Source organism: Lissotriton helveticus, chromosome 3_1, assembly GCF_964261635.1.
Source record: "Lissotriton helveticus chromosome 3_1, aLisHel1.1, whole genome shotgun sequence".
In the NCBI taxonomy this organism is placed as follows: Eukaryota; Metazoa; Chordata; class Amphibia; order Caudata; family Salamandridae; genus Lissotriton; species Lissotriton helveticus.
In genome coordinates, this window is record NC_136061.1 from 1,300,555,843 (window position 1) to 1,300,578,920 (window position 23,078).

Below are 23,078 nucleotides of genomic sequence, written 5' to 3' on the forward strand. Positions count from 1 at the left end.
CCTTTAAAGTTTGGAAATGCGGCAGAATCTATGGGTGTTGTGTGGGAACAGCAACACCCATGGAACACTCCATTCACGCAAAGTGCTGCATGAAAAGGGGCCATATTTACAAGGACAAGAAAAGCCACGCAGGGTGGCTTTAAGTGTCCTTGTAAATATGGGGCACCAAAGTGTGTCACAATGAGTAACGCACTAGAGGCTCAAGGGGCTTGTAAATATACTGCTTAGTGGCCTGTAAGGATACCCTCTCCGCCCTGCAGTGAAAACGTACTCTATCATATTATCACTCCCCATCCTAACTAGCTTAACATTTTCCAAGTATAAGGGTCTGCATTGTGCAACTCTTCCCATAGTTCATTAGATACTATCACCAAATTACCGGTCTGATATAAAGTATCTCTACAATATCTTTTTAGTGCCACACAAAAACAAAAACAAATTTAATAAGCCCTGATCTGGTATCCTCAGTCCCCACAACATAACATACTTTTATTTAATTCAATTTTTTTTCTCAAGGCTATTAGCTAGGATTTGTGGAGAATATGATTAAACACCGCTGTGTGTGGCCAAAGTGACCTTGATTGGGACGGGGTCTAAAAAACTGAGAGGTCTTAGATCAAGTGATAGTATACCCCCAAGGAGCACAGACCAAGAAGGTATATAGCACATATTGAAGTGGTGATTAATGTCAAGGAACCTCTTTTGTTTAGACAGTGTAGTTTGCAATAAACAGTTCCTGCATTAATGCTACAATTATAGGCATGGTTTGTGATGCATATCTTGGGAAGGATTATCTACCCCATATGACAAGCCTACAGGATAACCTTTTCTTCTCATCACTGTTTTCAGTGGAGCTGCAATGCATATTGGGAAAATGATGTGCCCGGATAATGTTGTGCTGACAGCGCTGAAGAGCAAGGCTCTGGAAGTTTTCGGAACTCCCAGTAACTGGACCAGGGAGATGTGTCAGGAGGTTGGAACAGTAGCAGGTAATAGTCAATGACATATCTGTTCCAAATCCTGAGTCAAAGTTTAGTTGCATTCATATTACATGTATATAATGTAACTACTGGTAGCATGTGAAAACATATGCAAAAATATGCCCTCAATAATATTGTCCTGCACCTAATTCCAGTATCAAACACTTGCTCCCAAATATGCTAGAATTGTGGTTAGCATAGCAAATGGACCGTGATATATGTTAAAAGACAAGTAAAAATCTTTGCATGGAGGTAATATGTTCAAGGTTTATATTTTGGAGACCGTTTTTTCCAGAAGGTCTTTCTACAGTATATTTTCAGAACTGCACGATACTGATCTCAATGACATACGTTTTGAGCTGAGGATAGATGGTGTTGGGAGCGGTTTTACTCAAGAAAAAAGTTCATTCTTTCAGGCACCCACTCTCACTATGTACTCTGATTGCCATGGATTTTGATTCACAAAAATGCCGGAGTAAAAGAGACATCGCGCACAATTTTTCCCAGGCGGCATCACACATCTAAACTCTTATCTAACTGTTGGCCTCCCAACAGCCTTCCACTTTCGACTTAAATACAACGGCAACGGCAAGGACAAGGAGCAGGAGCCCAGTTTACAATCTGTTGCTGTCACAGCATTCATGACCCTTAAGTTGAGTCTAGGGGGATGAGGGCACTGTCAGGGTACCAAATGCCATGCTGTTGGAATAAAAATGTGTTAGCTGAGTTATCCATGCACTGTATGTCTTAAGTTAGTATTCACAAGCACCATTTTATTTCCAGACGCAATTTTGAGTCATGATCGAAATTAACTTTTGTCTCTCTCATGTTCTATCCCAGCTGAAAGCAGCTGCAATTGTTTTCATTCCTCCAAAGTTGAGTTTCGCAGTACTAATGAATACACTGTCTTTGTCGGTACATACTTTTCCCACTAGATAGGCCTGTTCCCACCCTTAGAGCAGCGGGTGCAACAGAGCGACCTTGGCGCTGAGATAGCATGTGCCCGGTCTTGGGATTGAAACCCATTCTTCTGTATCTCCTTGGTTCACCAGCTACCAACAGGAAATTTCCAGTCGGGGGGGGGGGGGGTATGGTCTCTATTGGTTTTGAGTTATACTTATTGTAACAACATGCTTGATGAATTCAGTCCCTCTGCAGCAATCCAAAGAGGCTGGTCAGACCGGACTCCACTCAAGAGTATCCTGAATAAAGCTTACTTGGTTTGTAGTCTCTACTGTCTGACTGAATCTTCATTTGTATGAAAGGCTGAGAGGTGCTCTCGAGTGACCCGGGTGACCCTCATCGGGTCACTTCCTTCAACGCCGGGGCATCCTATGCAAAGTACATCCAATTTACAACCAATGTTCATCATAGAACTGGATTATGAAGGCTGCACAACAGCTGACAAACTTTAATTTATTTTTATGTCTCGGCTCTAGACAGCACATGCGCGGTTTGGAAGAGACATGTTGTATATACTTTGTAGGCTTCAGCCGGCCATAGGCTTCCCGTTTGCTGGCTCCATCGTCCCTCTCATATTCTCTCTCCCCATTTGTCCAAGGCATGCATGTGTCAGGCCTCTTCCTGTGTATAGCCCTCCCCAAGAGCAATTACTACTATACATCCCCAGTACCCATTTTAGCAAATATTTTTGAATTACTTTTTTCTTTGATTTGGAGCACTTCACATGAGCGCTTATTTTTTCACTCTCTACGAGCTCTGTTTCTCCAGTTCTGTAAACAGGGCTGTAAATCTTGTTCTTATCTCGTCACAAATGCTGCAGCAATCAGAGATTTGCAACAAGTTTGTACCAGATGTCTGTTCGATTATCCTTGTGTTTTGAAACACTGCAACTCGTAATGGGGGCCGTGTTTTAGCCTATACTTTATTGGAGTGGGTCTGGTGTCATCTGGAGGAGATTTAAATACGGTGTCTTTCTTGCAATGCCCTACCAGCTTATCTTATTATGGATGGTGGCTTCGGGTGTTGATCTAAACATCTTAGGTAAGTAGCAGCATGTTAATCTCTTAGTCACACTCATATTGGACATTATGTGGTCACTTTGATTTGTGGGATAAGTTGAATTAAAATGCCATATAAAAATTTAGCTGTTGTCGCATCGCAGGGAGGCACACACAATTGAGCAGTCACTTCTGCACGTATGACATTATCTTTTAGTATGTTAATCATCTTTAATGTGGCGCTATGTTATTATGCACATTCTGTTTCATTTTTCACTAATGTCACGCTCTTAGTTATGTTTATATTGCATGGAAGTATATGTTTTTTAGCAGGCATTCAGGCTTGTGTGATATTATTTCTCAAAGGTTCACTTTCTTACAATATGTCGTCATCCACACGTTATTTAGCAGTTACTTCTGCTCGTGTGACATGGCTTTTCAATGTGCTTCTCTTTCTACAATGTGGAGTCATGAACATGTTACTCAGCAGTTACTTCTGCCCGGGTTACATAGTTTTTCGATATATATTCACAATCTTTCTATACGGCATCACATCACTATGACCATTTTGTGTCAAGGTTTTACATGCACACCATTACTACGCTTTTGGCTGCATTTAGACTACATGGGTGTTTACGCCATTTAGCAGTCTCTTCGGCCTGTTTGACATATGGATGTAATATGCTTATAACACATTTTATATGCCGCTGTATGTTTTCTTGGTTTTATTTGTTTTAATAAAGTGGTATAATCTGTTATGACCTACATGTTTTGTTGTAGGTTATTTTCACAATCCTAGAGGTTGCTCCTATTTGTTGTCCACATGTTATGCGTTCACTTCTTTATACTAACTAGCTCAGCACTACATGTAGCCGATACTTGATACTGTGTCAACCGTAAATTATGGTATGGATCAAATATACACTACATCCTTAATTGGATGTGGTTTTGGGCATTTGAACCCTATATTATTTAGGACCTTGGGACAATACAATATGTTGAAACCCAGTGAACACATTTTTGGCATGTCATAGCACTTTTTTCTAGGACTTTCAGCCATGCTGAACAGCAGCTGTGCTGCTATACAACAAGGCTAAAAGACATTGACAACAACAATAACTCTTGCATTGACGAGAACTATTAGCTTTGCCAATACTTATTTAAAATGTCAAAGGTGAAAAAAGTTTGTTGAAAAGAGGGAAAGCTCATTTGCTTCAGCAACCAGAGTCCAGAGTCCTTGGATGAAACTTGACAATTTTGATAGCGCCCCTACCTTCTATTACCCGTCCCAATCAGAGTCAGGCCTTAGTTGCAGGGTCAGTGTTTTGAACAAAGGGAGATCACAGACAGTTGTTTTTCCATTCACCTTGACTCTTTGCACATTCTGCTATACAGCGCTGGCCACTGTGGTTCTATCTGCTCTTGTATTTATGGCACTGTTCTCAGCAACAGACTATCTGAAACTGTGGCTTACCAGACAAATCAGCATGAGTCAGTCAGTGGTTATGTGGAATCTCTAGTGGGCATATACATTTCTTTGGGATCCAGGGAGTTGTAATATACATCTTACATTGGCATCAAACAAAGTGGCCTAAACTAAGGGCAGTTGGAATTTTCTCTGCTTCCTGAGTTTTGAATATCGCAGCTTCTCTACAGTGGCGGAGGAGCGTCGCCCCACTGCCTGGCTCAGAGCCAGCAAATGAAAAATAAAACAATGTTCTTGCACCATCTTATTTTGCATTTGCCAGCTCTGAGCCAGCACTGTAGGGATGGGTGGGGTCGAGGCATGGGAGGGGGAGGAGGAGTGCTACATGCACTCCCTAAGTGCTCATGTGTATTTGGCTGGCCGTCTCAAGCCAACCAGCACACACATGTGCACTTAGGTTTTTCTCACACAGCTGCATTAAGCAGCTGGGCTGGATAAACCCCTGAAATACTCCCTAGCGTGAGCAGAGCGTCTTTCTAGCTCACTCAGGTCAATCCCTGCGCTGCCCTGCAGCTCGGGGATTGGATGGTAGTCTGTCCTTTTAGAAGACCCCTCACTCACCAACCTAGTTGGTGACATGCTTCATCATCGGGGTCCCACCCCGCAGGCCGAGTGCCAGCAGGTTGTGCTTCGACACCTGACTACAGTGGAGCGGGTATTTTCTTTCTTTTTTTTATATGTGCAGTGATACTAAAAGGTGATTAGTGATTTAAAAAGGGGCCAATACTACTCACTCCAAGACTTTATTCTTTAGTGATTGGACACCCTAAAGGAAAAACTGTGACACCTATGTCTAATTAGGTAGACTCCGGTGTTCAAGACGTGTAGTGTTTTAAAATAGCGGCGTGTGCTATGTGATTAAAATACAGGTCTACATGTTTCAACCATCTTGCAATTGAGGGTTTTCGTCAGGACCAATGTAGATGACCTGGGTGGTGCGCACACGCTAAGGTGCGCACTGCCTTCGATCATGAAAAACGGAACCACAAACTTGTGGCCACGGGGCGTACCATAATAGGAACCAAGTAGGTTACCTGATTGATGAGCAGAAGCCACAAGTTACGTGAGCACACAGCTCTTTGAACCCGGACGCCCATGAAACGGTCAATTGCCGCTTTCTGAGTTTTTTTTCCAGAACGGGGAGAAGACATCACAATTTTGGAAAGGGCCACAAGTTTGTGGTTCCGTTTTTCATGATCGAGGGCAGGGCGCACCTTAGCGTGTGCGCACCTCCCAGGTCATCTACATTGGTCCTGACGAAAACCCACAATTGCAAGTTGGTTGAAACATGTAGACCTGTATTTTAATCACATAGCACACGTCGCTATTTTAAAACACTACACGTCTTGAACACCGGAGTCTACCTAATTAGACATAGGTGTCACAGTTTTTCCTTTAGGGTGTCCAATCACTCAGGAATAAAGTCTTGGAGTGAGTAGTATTGGCCACTTTTTAAATCACTAATCACCTTTTAGTATCACTGCACATATAAAAAAAGAAAAAAAATACCCGCTCCACTGTAGTCAGGTGTCGAAGCACACCCTGCTGGCACTTGGCCTGCGGGGTGGGACCCCGATGATGAAGCATGTCACCAACTAGGTTGGTGAGTGAGGGGTCTTCTAAAAGGACATGCTATGTCCTGTAAAATGGTTAGGCACATTGTGCATTATTGATCTTTAAATTTTGGTTACAGAGTCTTTCTCTGTTATACCAAAAGTGACAAATTGTGCAGCACTTTTGCTGCTGTGTTTGGTTGTCTCTCCGTTGAAGGAACTGGTTCTTTGAGGAACCTTTTCTTTAGCTATATTATGATCACTTCTCTTGAGAGCACAACAGATTTTAGTGATGATCTGGTGAGTTAAAACTCCCGTTGCTTTGGAGGAATGACTCATCTCTGCATTATCCTGTTTTTAAAGGTACTGTAAAACTGGAAGACCTTGTCCTGGCCGCTGTCAAATAATCAAAGATTTTTTTTTTACACAGTTGAGTCGCCATTACTTGTTGTTCACCGCAGTACTTCTCTTGCTCTTTGCCAGCACGGGCTATCAACTGCATGACCGTCCTCTCGCTCTCTACTGTCATGGAAAATGTAGATTCTCCTAGTTTGGTGAAAAGATAATCTGGATTGCACAGAGTCTATATTGCTACTCCATGCAGCACTTTGGAGCAAACCTTTACTACAGTCTATGTAAATCCAAGCCCAGCAGCCAACTTTCTCTTAACAGCTACTCCAAGGCTAAAACATCCAGAAAAACTGAACCAGAAAATACCAACATTTTCAGAATTTCCACTCGTCTCCTATACTGAAGTCCTCCATCCTCATTGATTCTCTGAAAAAAATCTAACATTGAGGTAAATGAAAAATGAATGCTGAGCATTTTCCTGGCAAATAAATTAATATACTTGATACCATGTATACATTTCATAAACCACTCTCCTTCCAAATATACTCTTACCTTGGAAAGGTGGGTGGGATTATGCTAGCCTCCATGTCTTTAATGAAATCCAGATTCTCTGATCACCAAACCAGGAGATCTACATTTCATGTCAAAACCGGAGGCTAGTATTATGCACGTTTAAAGTTGTGAAAACTCAACAGACGAAACATATTCCACAGGTTTCATATACAACTTCGCAAACACATCAGCATTAGACCCATTCGCTGTTTTCAAAATCTCCTCAAGGCGATCCCTTAAGAAAAAACTTTACTCGCCATTGCACCGTTTACTGAATGTGCACCAAATGTATGCATATCAATTCCCACTTCATGCATACAAAATCTAACCCAACACAGTAGAGTCACTGAACTCACAGGATTAAAGGGTCTCAAATGAGAGATCAACAACTGTGTTACACCAACCCTTCTATATTCATTCATTCTACATTCATGCTCCTTCAAACACTGTACTACACATACATTTGGAAGATCATCAAATCTTGGATGAAACACTAAGAAAGACATAGCCTCAGTCTTATTATAATTTGAAATATAACTCCATCTGGGTTGTAAAAACGATTAATCACCTCCAAGGATTTTACACCGGAAACCCTTCTAAATGAAAGGAAACATAGCAAATTTGCTAACTTACATGATAATTGTCATGGAGTCAAGTCAAGTCAAGGAAAACTTTATTTGATTGCTTTTTTTGACAATCATAAAAGCACATAAAGCACACAATTCATTTACTCATAAATAGACAGGTATAAAAATCAAGAAAAATAATTTGTGCAGAATTTTTTGTTTAAGTCAAACTTGATAAAAAATATGACCATGCGCCTGTAGTCTCAGTGCTTAAATTAAAATGCGTTTCCTTTAATATAATACTTGCTTCAAGAACAAGGCATCCTGCATGCTATATGTTCATTTTCCAAGAGCTGCAATATAATCAGTGTCTTATCCCAAATGATTTTAAAATTGAAGCAATCCATAGCTTCCTTAACTCCCTATAAAATTTACAAGCTAAAACAACATGGATTGTAGATTGAGCTGACTGGTTGTCGCATGGACACAGTTGCAAATCTCGGACCCAGTCGTTCATGTTAGGAAAGGTTACAAATCTATGAAAGGTCCCCAGCCTAAATCTAGTTAATAGTAACCTATTGTACCCACCAGGTACAAATGTTAAGTATGATTGTATGCTAAAAGTAGTTAAAATCAGCTGGTTATGAAGGACACTGGGCTTTAAAATCTCTACCGATATTCTTAATGTATCCAATAGCTGGAGACCCTCCTTTTTTAGGTCTTTTCTCAAGACTGTCTGGATAGTACTCGGGTTGGTAAAGTATTCTAAGTGACCTAAATCGCACATAAAGTTTTGAACATACCTTACCCATGGAACCTTTAGTGCCCCTTCCATTGCAGACTAGCCGTTAAGATGTCCCTGTTCAATTTTGTCTCCACTTTCGTCCAAATCCTATGCCATAGGAGAATAGGTTCCAATTTAATAAGATCAGAAATATTTGGAAACCTCAGCTCGGCATGGCAAACATACGAGGAAGTACTAGCCGGTACAGACAAAATAAATCTTAAGAAGGTGTTTTCCACCAGCTTTAGTGGGTTAATAGCTGCAAATCTCCACACCCCTGCCCCATACATAGTAGTGGCAATACATTTTGCTTTGTAAATTTTAATAAGCTCTACAGGAGGTCGGCTGCCCAGTTTTCTTGAAAAATTCACAAGGGCTGGGTCCATGAGTCACTTTTAGGAAATAATATTCCAAGATATGAAAAAGTCTTTGTGGACTCTATCTTCTGTCTGACCACAAACATGTCCCTGAACCTCTGACTACCACAGCCACACCTCATTATATAGGTCTTTGAAGTGTTCACACTAAGACCAAGGCCATGCATAAAATTAGAAAAACTGTCTAGGACCCTCTCTAGGCCTATTTGCGTACGAGACATTAAAACTGAGTCAAATACGTATTTCAATGCCAACTCTCCAGTTTCTCAAACATCAAATTTACATCCTGTAAACTACTATTCCTAGGTCTAGGTGGTCTCTGCAACTTTATCCTTTTCATAACTCTACAAATTAGGGTATCTTTTCTAATACAAAAAAACACTATGGGTGCATGACCTGCCACCACTGATGATCTATAACAATTAATAGTCCTATAACTCAGACCCTTTTCAAATAATGAAGGACAATATTTTGAATGTTCAATGGAAGATGATTCCACTGGATCCAAGTACCTCTCTACGCACCAAAAACCCCATCTTTTCTATGCTCCAACATAATGTTTTCTAGTTCCTGGTGCCCAAGTCTTGCCAAGTGCTTTTCACCCTCAAAATCTAAGCAAGAGGGTCCAATGCCCCTTCTGTAACCAAAGTATGAATCTCTCTTTCAGCACCTGGCAACATTGCCTCCAAAACCAGAATCAAATATTTCTTCTCTATTACTAACTTCAACAACCCAGGAAACCAAGTCTGAGCTGTCCAAAATTGAGTGATCAGAGCTACCTGACATTTCCGCCACCTCACCTCACAAAAGGGAGAAATGCATATACCCGAAGTCTCTCCAATCCTGTTGAAAAGCATCCACTGCTTCCTCTAAAGGATATGGCCTCCAACTGAAATACCAAGGTAGCTGGAATGTCAACCTTAATGCAAACAGATCCACCTCTAAAGAACCACAAATCTCTTGATTTCTTTTAAATTCAGCTTCCACTCTCTGTAGTCCATGAGATATCTTGAATTTTAATCTGCTGCTGTGTTGAACAGACCTGGTAAATACTCTGCTTGTAAACCTATCCTTTGTTCAAGACAAAACCTCCAAATTTCCTTCGCAATCTGAGTTAGATTTTTGAATTTGCTTCCACACAAGCAATATATATAAAGGACTGCTGAAACATTGTCCATTTCCAGTAAAATATTGCTGTTCTTTAATGTTTTCCCAAATGTTTTCAATGCAAAAAGTCCTGCTCTCATCTCCAAACTATTTATATGGTCCCAACTCTTTATTCATGACCAACTGCCAATGGTCTCTTGTTGATTCAAACAAGCTCCACAACTAAAAAGGCCTGCATCTGTCTCTAATATATAATCTGGGCATATTCCATATATCTCTCTGCTATTCCAAGCATCCTTATTTTAGATCCATCCATTCAACACTTCCTGTGATTCTGCAGTAATCTTCACTTGGTTCCCACACATTAAACCCTTCTTTAGGCCTTTCACCTTCAAACTCTGTAATGCCCTGAAATGAAGTGGCCCCGAGAAGGTCGTCTGAAGTGAAGACAAAAACAAACCTCTAATCATTGCTAAAGACTGTAATGTAATGAACTGTTTTTTCAAAGCCTATATGACTTCTGATTTTATTTTCACAACTGTTTTCTACGTGAAAAATTTAAGTTGAAAGCACTTGTGTTCACCTGAAACCCAAGGAACTCGACCTCCTTAGAAGGGACCAGTACTGACTTTTCCATATTGACAAAGAAACTTAGGGATTCCAACAGATCCAGCACTAGACAAAGTTATGTCCTTAATTCTTCTTGATCCTGACACATGATCAGAAATTGTCCAGTTACATAAATATTGGAGTTCCTCTCTCCCTGAGAAATGCAGCAATTGGCCTCAGTACCTTCGTAAAACATCAAGGTGCTGATGCCAGTCTAAAAGGTAGACAAGTGAACTGCTAAAGGTTCTCTACCCATCTGAATTGCAGATATCTGCGTCTGTCTTCCGCTATTGGTATGGTAAAATAAGAATCTTTCATATCCAGTTTTATCAACTGATCATTCCTCTCCAAAATATCTCTTAGAAATGGGGACTTTCCATCTCAAAATGCCTGTAAACCAAAAATCAATTATAGTTTCTCAAATTCACTACAGGGCGCCAACACTTGTTCTTTTACAAGACCAAAACATTGCATTCACAAACGGGACTGCTTTCTCTGACACTTTCTCTATTACTCCTTTTTTAGGTCATGCCTATGCAGCGCGCATGCGCTGCTTAGGAAAAGACCTATAGCAATCCATTCAGTTTTTCTGCCAAAAACGTGCTCACATTGCATTGCTTTGAATGGCAACGCGTGCACATTTGGCGATTCCCTTGCGGGAGCGAGCTTTCAAACCATCTGTTAATTACAAACAGATGGTTCCTGTTCGCTCTGGCAAGGGAAACAGGTGCAGGCCATCTCCTCTCTCCCCTCCCCCTGCTGCCTTGGTTCCGCGATTGACGACCATGCTTAATCGTCTTTTTTTTTTTTCACTATGTGTCAAGACCTCTCTGCGGGACCAGGGTGTACAATCATCTCTCAAAGGTCTGGCCAAGACAGATAACAAATTAAATGCATTTTCTTTCTCCACCGAAACCTAAAATGGCAGTCTTCTCATCACCGAGCTCTGATGTTTATTTTCGTGTGGCTCGGCGTGTGGGGAACTGGGCAGGGGAATTACTCCCCGCCAAGGGCTCTGGTTAGGGGGAACGCCTCGCTGACACTGGGATATTGACACGAGGAGAGAAATTGGTTTTCCATCATCCGAAATGGAATTAGCTGACCTGGGCGAGTGGCTGCGCTGGCCGCAGACGTCCGCAGGCCAGGAGCCTTCATCCCCAGCCACAGCCTGGCATTCTGGGGCGACCAGCACAGCCCGAATGTCAGATTGACTGCAGCGCCTTCTGGTTCAGTGAGAACCCGTGAAAATAAGAGCACAAGGCCGACATTTTATGAGAAATTTCTGCAAACATTATGCTGTCAAATACTTAGTTTGAAATCCCAGCAGGGCTTCCCTGGCACTTCTTCCTTCCCAGGGCGATAAAATAAGTATAACGAACTGGATAGTAGTTATTCTTAACGCTTGTGGGCATGAAGACATTTAAGAGATTTGTGTATCTAAATTAATGTATCTTACATACAGGGTCTAATGTTTCACCAGAGGATCGCGTTTAGATTCCCGGAGTGGCAACCAGTGCTTGATTTGAGCCTCATTATTTGCGACGGGACTTATTTTTACCTCAAAGGACATTTCTCGAGAGCCGGGTGGGGGGGTGGGAGGCACAACGAAGGAGAAAGATAGACGGAAAACTCATCACAAACGGAGAAAACAGGAAACTGCAAGCGTGAGATAGAGAAGCAGGTACTGTTTGGGGGTGGAATAAAGAGGTATGAGGTGGATTCAAAACTACATAGCCTTGGTAAGCAGTGCGCCAACATTTACATTTTGCCGCCATGGACTTCTTAGCTATGACCTGGGCACCGGCACTTATTCTTTTACACATTAAGTACTGCGAAACCTCCTTTCAGTCTTCCTTGGAACTGAAGATATTTTTAGTTAGTGGCGTCTCGTGCAGCAGTTAAAAAAAAAGCACAATGGCCAGTGCAGCCCTGTAGGAAATCAATAAATAGGGTGAACCGTAGAGGGAAAGAGGCATAGGGAAGGAATTCGATTTACGCATGGGGCAGGGTTGGATTGAGACAGAAAATAGGCCAATTGTAGAGTTAAATGAAGTTAAATAGGGCATTTCATATTGGCTAGCATGTGAGCTGGAATGTCCAGACAGGATGTGGATTCTTTATTCTAAGGGTTCTATGTAGGAACATTACTGTTGGGCAGCGCTGTGAGCTGGACTGCCGTGCTGAGGATACCAATCCAGAATAAAAAGATCTTAATTACACTTCTGGATTTGTGTAATTACTACATTTTATGGCGACGAGGATGTCGCCATAAAATGTGGCCATGGATTTCCCAACTAAATGCTTGGCCACTCCACGTTCACCACCAATACCTTGGGAACAATGGAAAAAACTCCTTTTTACATATATGTTAGCAATTGGGGGGGATAAATATGGACCTGTTAGGCGTCAAGCTATACTACTGCATCACTTAGGAGTTGAAGGGAGGAGGTTGTACGAGAATCTACCAGAAATATCTCTTGGGGTAGGTGATGGACAACCTATTAATGTGTACGAAATGTCAATTAAAATGCTTGATTTAAGGTTCATTACAAAAGTTAGTGTTGTGATGGAACTGTTGAAAATTAGTACGTTTTGGTGAACATTATCTGCGCCATCTTGCCTCTTCCCCTGATGCCACACTTTTGTCGTGCGCGCCCGCCATTTTCTAAGATGCCCCGATCAGAACGAACCCTTTTGCATGCCGCTGGCCCCTGACATAGCCCTTCGCCTTCACTAAGCCTGCACGCTATCCACCCCCTGCTTGCACCTGCCTTGAGTCATAAACCCCTCTTCGGCGCTGCTCTGCCCCAGGCCCTCATCCTGTTCCCAGCGCGACACCTCCCTGCTTTCCTTTCATGATCTCCGGCCCTTAGATGCAAAACCCTTTTTCCCCGTGTGCCCGTTTTGTCCTCCCCATTCCCAAGCCGACACCCAGCTCTGCCGATACCATCCTTGCCCCTCCCCGTACAATAGAAAGCTTCCCCCATCAAAGAATCCCCGGGTTGATCAAAGCCCCCACCCCATGAGACCCGATCAAACCCCCCACATTCCGTGAATCGGCGGATTATCCAGCTGCGCGATGCTCATCACCTGTTGTGACTAGGGTGGGGACTTCAACTGTAAATGTGTGTGGGAACGGGCCCAAAGGGGAGTTCCGAGAATGTCTTTTCCGTACATCAAAGCTTTAACATGTATGTGTAATCTACAATAAAGTCATAAATGTGTGTATAAGAGGCCAGGCCTCAGGAATACAGTTAGAGCACCTCAGAACGATACCTTCTGTCCGTTTCGTTGTGTTCTCCTCCGGAGAGAATAAAAACCCTTGTTTCCTGCTTTCCAGTCTCCAGCGCCTGCCTCTTCATTGATTTAAATAACTAGAGGGTCACAGAGGCAATACTGCCGGGCAAATATCGATTGTCCCTGACCCGATTGAACTTTTTACAGAACGAAATACATTTTTTACACGGGCACAATTGTTAGATGAAGATATAGATGCGTATGTAGCAGCTTTGCGTGGGTTATCTTTGACCTGCAAGTTTGAAAACTTAAGTGACTCTCTCATTAGAGATCAAATTGTGAGATGCACCAATGACAAGAGGGTAAGAGAAAAGTTGTTAACGAAAGACCTTGATCTTGAAAGCACGATCCAAGTTGTAAAAGGAATGGAACATGCTGCAAAATGGTTGAAAGACATAGATACGTCGTCAAAAGTTGAAACAAAGGTTACAAATAGTAGCAGTGAAGTTTCTCTAATTTCTATAGTTCAAAAGACTCCTGCTAATGATACAGCAAAGAAAGATTTGAAGGGAGCAAAGAAGAGTATAGCAAATGATAGTAGAAGGAGAGACAAAAGAGAAATAAAATGCTTTTGTTGTGGTGCCCTCGGACATATTGCTGCAAGTTTTAAGTGTGCAGCGAGAGGAACAGTGTGCCGTAACTGTGGGAAAAAGATCATTTTTCCAAAATGTGCAGGTCAAGATATACACAAAGTGGTGTTAAATGTATAAATGAATCATGATATCATTATGATGTAACGGAAATCATTGTACCTGTTGATGGGAAAGAATTTACTCATGTTTGCAAGGTTGATACCTAAGATAAAGGGAAAGTTAAAGGTGCAAAGATAGAAAGTGATGAGAAAGTTGAGAAACCACATTGCAATATCAATTTAAATGATTTTCAAGTAACGGTGTTGGTTGATTCTGGGAGTATGTATACTCTGATATCAAAAGATACATTGTCCAAAGAACAATATGATGATTGGTCTGACCCTGATATAAAAGCAGTTGGGTATGGAGGTAAGAAAATAAACATTTTAGCAATGAAATGGATGAATATCTCGTTCATGGGACAAGTGGTTTATGGACGAATATACTTGACCAATTACGGCTCTAATCTTTTGGGTTGGCGTCACTAAAAAGATCTTGGTATAAAATTAGATCCAAGTGCAAATAATCCTGTTATTGTATCATTGCCTGAATGTTGTGATGTGAGTTCTGCAGATACATTTGAGGAATGTATTACAAAGAAGTTTCCACAAGTTCTTAAGGATAAATTAGGTTTGTTAAAAGGATTCTGCCACAAAATAATCCTAAAAAAAGGTGCTATCCCGATTGTGCACAAGGTACACAATGTGCCGCTTATGATGAGGGAACCGTTGCAAGGTGAATTGGGCAAGCTGTTGAGTCAGGGAATTATTGAGCCAATGTAATCCTCCGAATGGTTGGCTCCAATCATCGTAGCTCCTAAGGATGGTGGTAAAATTAGGCTATGTATTGACTTGAGGGATTTGAATCGGAATATTTGGGTTGATAGACAACCACTCCCCAATATTTCAGAAATGTTGTCAGCTATGTCAGGAGGGAAGGTTTTTTCAGTTGTCAATATGACGTCGGCATATCATCAAATTAATCTTCATAACGATTCTAGGCATTTAACTTCCTTTGGCACTCCTCTAGGGGCATTTCGATATTTGAGAGTGCCTTTCGGGCTAGCATCTGCAGCCGCAGTCTTTCAAAGGGTGATGACAAAGATATTTGAAGGTTTAGAGAATGTCTGGTACTTCCAGGATGATATTATGATAGCAGGAAAGAATGAGATGCACCATGATGAGTTGTTAGAGAAGGTGATGAAGCATTTGGAAGATTATGGATTTACAGTCAAGCGTAAGAAATGTCAATTTTGAAAGGACTGTGTCACATATTTGGGACATACTGTATCAGGCAAAGGTATACAACCCAAACAAAGCATTGTTCAAGGGATAAAAGAAGCACCAAGACCGGAAAGTAAAGATCAGCTGAAGTATTTTCTTGGGTTGGCCGAATACTGTTTAAAATTTGTAAGAAACTTTACTGAGATTGTGGAGCCTTTAAGGTTACAAATGAAAAAAGATGTGATATTTGCATGGGATGATGTGTGAAAATGCATTCAAAAAGATCAAAGATTGTATCATGAGAGCTCCTTTGTTGGGACATTTTGAGATACATGGGAAAACTTACTTGATGACAGATGCCAGTGGTGTTGGATTAGGTGCAGTGCTAACTCAAATTGTTGAAGGGAATGAAAGAATTATTGGATTTGCTTCCAGAAGGCTGCAAGGTGCTGAGAAAAGTTATTCTAAGAGAGGCCCTTGCATGCTGTTGGGGAATTAAGCATTTCGAATACTTTCTTTGGGGTTTACCATTCAAGGATAGAACAGACCATAAACCACTGACACATTTATTTAAAGGTGGAAGAGGATTAGAAGGTGGTATTACCCCTAGGATATCTAGATGGATTTTGTCTGTTTTGGAGTATAACTTCTGAAACCAAAGTGAATGAAGAAAGTGGGATCCATGAATCTGTGGCAATGAGAAAAGAAGTGTGGGATGCTGCAATGGACAATGATTCAGTCTTAGGAAGAATAAAAGAATACATCAGAAATGGTTGGGAAACCAGTGTAAGTTGTGATGAGCACATAAAAGAATATTGGAATATCAGGGAGGAGTTAAGTATATTGAATGATGAGGTAATGAGGAGGGATCGTATTGTACCTCCTGTAAACCGTTGGAGTCAAATTATTGAACTGGCTCACGAAGGGCATCCTGGCAGGAGCATGACGAAGAGAAGAATTAGACAAACTTATTGGTGGCCAAAGTTAGACAACATGGTTGAGGAAGTGATCAAGCATTGTTACGCATGTGCCAACAGTGACAAAGTAAAGGAATAGAGCGAACCACCACTTAAATGTGTTGAGTTACCTGTTAGACCATGGGAAAAATTAGCGATGGATTTCCTGGGCCCTATAAATAGACTAGGTAGTGCAAACAGGTTTATCTTTGTGCTCGCTGATTATCATACAAAGTGGTTTGTGTACAAGACAACAAGTGTAATTAACACTAAGACTGTGATTGGATTTCTAGAGGAGGTTTTCATGGAAGAAGGTGTACCAAAAACTATTGTATCAGATAATGAGGTACAATTTGTATCAAGAGAAATGAAAGAGTTTATGGAAAAATGGGGAGTTACTCACGAGAGGGTGGCTTTATATAGACCAAAAGCCAACGGAATGGTTGAAAGGATTAATCATCTAATAATGGACAATATTCATAAGTCATTAGCCAATGGTCTATCTTGGAAAGAAGAGCTAAAGAAGTTAGTCTGGGCACATAGAACTACCCCTCATGCTGTTACTGGTATTTCTCCCTTTGTGTCACTTAAGGGTAGAGAACCAGGTAGGAAGGATAATCCCTGTTGGATGGTTGTCAAAGATCGTTTTTGGATAGACCACCATGCTGTCAAAGCTAGTGTCACACAAAGACAAAGATTTGCAGAAGAATACTACAATATGAGAAAAGGGGTGAAAATGTCCAATATTGTGGTTGGAGATTGGGTAGTGACTAAGAAAAGTGGCGTGGTCATTAAAGGAGATGGTAAATTCTCAGTTCCCTTAAGAGTAATTGAAGTAAGACGCAATGTGGTAGTACTAGAAAATGGTCTGTATGGAGTGTTGGAAAGGTTTGCAAAGCGCCTAATGTAATGAAGTAATGATCAGTATATGTCATTTATTACCATGAGAATTCCTATGTTATAAATCTTTTTCTCGTTTATCTTATTTCATTGTACAATTTCTTTTTATGTTTTAAGAGGGGGGAGATATGCAGAGTTAAATGAAGTTAAATAGGGCCTTTCATATTGGCTAGCATGTGAGCTGGAATGTCCAGACAGGATATGGATTCTTTATTCTAAGGGTTCTATGTAGGACTCATTAATGTTGGGCAGTGCAGTGAGCCGGACTTCTGTGCTGAGGATAGCAATCCAGAATAAACAGATCTTAATTACACTTCTGGATTTCTGTAATTGCTACACCAAGGCACCAACATAAAGGCATCCCCTATTTTGTGAATTATACGTCTTTAAAGTGATCCATGTTGGCAAATTGGGGAAGTTTGAACTTGTGAGGACACACTTTGTAAGTGTTTTGCAATATATCGAAGACGGCATGGATTTGAACTTGTTGGCGTCAATGTTAATATCACGAAAATCAACAGTAAACAAGCATTGTCATAGCCAATAGGTCTTGCCTTTGGGATCTTATAAGTGTTTAGTTATCCAGCACAATATCCTTGGTGCAACAACAAGTGTTGCATGGCTAAACACTTATAAGGTCCCAAAGGCAGAGCTATTGGCTATGCCAATGCTTTTTTAACATATTGTGAACCTCCAACTCTACCATTTTTGCAGTCATTGTGAAAGTCCATCTCCATTGGTTCCAAGTCTTGAACTGGTAATTAATTCCCTGGACTCAATTATGTAACCCTGAACAGCATTCAGGACCCATTGATCTTTCGTTAAGATCTTCCAATTGTGTAAACGTGTTTTCCTGGATAGAACCAAAAAGTGTCTTCTTACGTACCTTGGTTTTCTTGGGTGAAATGAGCCCTTCCTCTGGGCTGGAGAACTCTGTTAACTCTTCCTCTCTGTGGGTAGAACTCGGTAGCTGACTGGAAAACTCTAAACAAAGCAAGTCCCTGTGATCGGTACTGGGACCTGCTATATGACCAGCCAAAGAAGCATCCCTTTGCACCGGCCCTGTTAAAAACACATCCTCCAAACACTCTTCTCATTGAGCTCTGAGCTTTATTTAGGCATGTAAAGGTGGCCACATACTTCCCAACACTTTTCACTACGCCATCCCCAAATAAAAATCCTTTTGGATCTTCACTCTGCTCCTTTTTCACAAAACCGCCTAACTTAGGATTAATGAGCATGAGAATTGCTTTTCTCCTCTCAGCCACCAATGCTGTGTTCGTGATTCCAATGAAACAGATTGCTTTTAGTGACCATTCCCTTAACTCCACAGAAACAGATTTAGATTTGGCTTCTTCAGCCACATCCATTATCCTTGCTAAAGAAGTAATAATGTCCAGCAGTTTATCCTGACACTGTTTAAGTACCCTCTATAAACTTCTTCTGGGATTGCAACCTAATTTAAAAAGAGAACTAATGAGGTCTGAGTCGAAATCCGGAGTCACACAATCTTTGTCCTCAATAACTAGATTAGAGAATTCTGCTCTTATCGCAGCTCGTGTCTCCTCCTCCAAAGGTCTCTTGATACCCAATTTTATAAAATCAGATACATGAGCCAGAGGCCACTAGTCAGCACTTCTTGGCGGTCTTATCATATCTGGGCTAATAGTATCAACCCCTTGAGTATCCTTTACAATTCCTTTCTCCTTCTGCATCTTCTCAACCTTATCATAATCTAGATCCCAACTATCATCTCTGTAGTGCTTAAATACATACTCATCGTAACTATCTCCATACTGGTTGTGTGAATCTTTATCATCAGATCTAGCCTGAATCTCATGTGTGCCTCAAGGAACAGCCTCCATTGTGCCGCGCTGGACACCATCTTCTACTGTGTTGCCTTCTGCCATATAAAAAAACCTCCCTCTTCTGCTATATTAAATCACCTTTATGCCATATCGAAAAAAACCGAATTATCCTCATATTCAATATTTTTCCTTTCCATCTTTTCCTTACCAGACCCCATGCTCCTATTTAAATCCTTCTCATCAAAAGACCAGTTTTCCTTCACTGATAGATCCTTAGCCTTTCTTCTCCTCAAAATGGATTCCAATACTTCTTTTACTGAAGCTCGGACCTCATTCTGTACCATTTACTTTAAACAAGGCTCCTGATTGAAAGCTCCCCTTCCTCACTTATTTTTTTACCCCTAGAAAACAAAAACATATCTAATGTTAAACCTGAAAAGCGCTTTAGTATCTTTATTTCCCCTTTTTTAAATTTTTGATGAGTCTCATACCAAAAACCTTTTCACCTTTTAACCTCTAAGTGCACTTCTTATCTCATAAATTCCATTGGAATGACAGGAATTTGCAGTACAAGTCGGTCTCATGCTCATTACTAACCTAAAAAGGCTGCCGGAGATTTCAATTTCCTTACTTCTATTGTTTTATTAATATGGCCACCTGAACTTCATGACATTACCATGTGTGAACTGCGTGATGAGATCACTGTGCATGTCTGGAAGCCCTGAGGGTCTGACGAACAAGAGCGCCTTCACTGAAACACACTTGCTCACTGCGCACAGAAAGGAATGTGCTCTTTGCACCACCCCTACTTCAGCATATTGCTAGCCTCAGGTCTTGACATGAAATCCATCAGGCAATATTTGTTAATGGGGGAATAGACTGGCATGTGGTACCTTTCACGCTCAACTATACCTGGATGGTCAGTTGCACTATCTTCATTGTGTCAGGTTCATAACCCTGGAACTCAGATATATTTCAAAACAATATGATTCAAGCCTGATGACTTTGCAGTTGGAAGCAAAGGCCGTAGTTTATGCTGATTGCATAAAACTGTTGACGTGATTAAGAATGGTGCCAAATTTTGGGACATCGTAAACAGACCTTTTTTGGGTCAAGAGAGTAATGTCGTTGAGTGCAACATCCCAGAAGAACTTTAGTTTAACAATTTTAAACATATTTATGGCGGTCAGTATGACCAGGCAAATACAGGGTCCACGTGCTTAACCGTTGCATACTGTTTGAGCTTCTCTGAACAAGAAGTGGTTACAGCCATAGCCCAAATGATCAGTAATAAAGCCCCGGGCCCAGACGGGGTTCGATCTTTTTAAGGTAGATGTTTCTCTACAGGCTAAGTTATTGGCTAATGTTTTAAGTATGGTATGTCAACAGGGAATGCCTAAGTCTTGGTTCACATCAATTATCGTCCCGGTTTTTAAAAAAGGTGACAGAGGGGATCCAGGGTGTTACAGGGCCATATCATTGATTGATTCTACGGTTAAGGTGATGGGGAGGGTGGTCCTCAATAAATGAACTGGTTGGATTAATGAACATGGCATCATGTCTAACCTCCAATATGTTTTATATAAAGACAGAAGCACCCTGGATCAGTGCCTTAACCTCTATTTTTTAAAAGGAAAATATACAGTAGCCAAAAAAGGGACCCCCCACCTCGCATGTACTTCCTGTCCGATCTGCACTGGGATCTCTCTGCAGCGGTAAGGTTTGACCAAATGGATAATTTAACACAGAAGATAAATGTTACAAGAGGAGTCAGACAGGGCTGTATCCTGTCTCCTCTGTTACTCACCCTTTACAATAATCTAGATTTGGTCTTGTGTGGTACTGCCAAGGACATCCCTCGTGTGGGGAATCGTTTGATCCCTGCATTGCTCCATGCGGGAAACAACCTTTACAAAGCAACCTTTACAACGCACTACCATTACAACAAAACTTTAACAACGCAACATCCATTACATCGCATGCCATTACAACGCAACCATTACAACGCATGACACTACAACGCATAGCACTACATTGCATGTCATTACAACGCATACCATTACAACGCATAACATTACAATACATAGTACCCTTACACTATCCAACACTTACCCTACTGTTGCACCCCCTGGAGTTAGAATAGTAATTTGTTACCCCTACACTATCCAACACTTACCCTACTGTTGCACCCCTCTGGAGTTAGAATAGTTATTTTTACCCCTACACTATCCAATACTTACCATACATGCAATGTAATGGTATGCGTTGTAATGGTATGCATTGTAAAGGTAGTATGCGTTGTAATGGAATGCGTTGTAAAGGTAGTTTTAAAAAATTCGTTGTAATGGCATGCGTTGTAATGGGATGCGTTGTAATGGATGTTGCGTTGTAAAAAATGCGTTGTAAAGGTATGCGTTGTAAAGTATGCGTTGTAACGTCATACATCCCTCCATGCAGACGACGCAGCCCTACTGGCACATATTGCGGAGGGACTCCCGCATCTGTTATACTCTTTTGCAAATTTTATGGATTCCTTGGACCTAAATGTAAATTTCTCCAAATCACACACCATGAGTATGGGAGAAAAGACTAGTAACATTAAAACGTTTGGTTGTGACGGTAATGAAATAAGCGGGGTCTCTTCATTCCTGTACCTAGGCATCTTATTTGATGATAGATATTCCTGGGCCCGCAGAGGTAGGTCAAAGAGAAACGCCATGGCACTATCCTCAGGTGCGGTACTCAATTTTGCCCGGAGGCTGGGTGCCAAACCAATGCAGGCAATGATAAATATATATAAATCTACGGGTCATATGTATCATCATCACCATTTGCGATTTCTAAATAGCGATTTTTAAGGAATCGCTATTTAGAAGTCGCAAAATGGTATGTATGTAGTAAAGCGCTATTTTTTAGCGATTTCCAATTATGCCTTATTTGCGAATTCGCAATTTGCGAATTCGCAAATAAGGAATAATTTCCCATTCATTTCTATGGGCCAGGAGGCCCATAGAAATGACTTTGAAATAATTATCAATTTGCGAATTCGCAATTTGCTAATCGCAATTTGAGAATAATTTCAAGGGTGCAGGGGTGTCTCAAGGACACCCTGCCGCACCCCAGAAAATTACATGTGTGTGCATATGGCGCACATACATGCCCAATGGGCATGTATGTGCGTCATATGCCACCCTCGCAAATGCACAATTGTGCATATTTACAAGAAATCGCAAATTACCACCAACTACAAGTTGGTGGTAATTTGCGATTTCTAAACCAGAATTCGCAATTTTGAAAAGCTTCATACATAGCATTTAAGGTATCGCAAGATTGCGATTCCTTAAATGCTTAAGCAAAATAAGGAATCGCAATTTTTGCAAATTTCGGCCTTAACGAATCGCAAAAGGCTTGCTGTTGCTAAATATGGGTCCGATATCTGGGGCTATAAAAATCTTACAGAGCTTCAAATCGTGGAGAACAAATTTGTAAGAAGTCTGCTTTCAATCCCCCAATCCACACCCTCGTACATAATCCATGAAGAACTGGGTATTGGCTGTGTGACTGACCTAATTAAAATGTCCTCTTTCGATCTGGTGTAACCCTGAATTAGTATTAAACCAAGAGATCATCCGAGATTGTATCGCACTAGACAGGGCTAGCAGTATACCATGGCTTAGTCATGTGAGGTCTTTGATAACCCTGAAATAATATGTAAAAAAGATCTGGGTTGGGCAAAGGCTTTGTTTTTGCATCTAGCATCTGTAGAAAGAGAGGCTATAGAGCTGTTAAAACCAACAGTTCGTGCCCACCAGATCTTAAAAATCTCCTATCTGATGGAGTCTTATCTGGACATAGTTACTGAGCCTCAACATTGCTTTCTCTTGACGAGATTAAGGTTTAACCTTTTACAATTTTTATTGGCCGAACCCGTGGGCG

General features: G+C 41.1%; 1 protein-coding gene across 1 annotated transcript in view; it reads left to right on the top strand.

Annotated features, from left to right (window-relative positions):
• The window catches only part of LOC144824950 (otoancorin-like), a 559,576-nt gene that overhangs the window by 468,836 nt on the left and 67,662 nt on the right, over positions 1 to 23,078 (top strand). Inside the window, exon 21 of the mRNA XM_078683892.1 lies at positions 850 to 989. Coding sequence (XP_078540018.1) covers positions 850 to 989 — 140 coding nt within the window. The remainder of the gene's footprint in view (positions 1 to 849; positions 990 to 23,078) is intronic.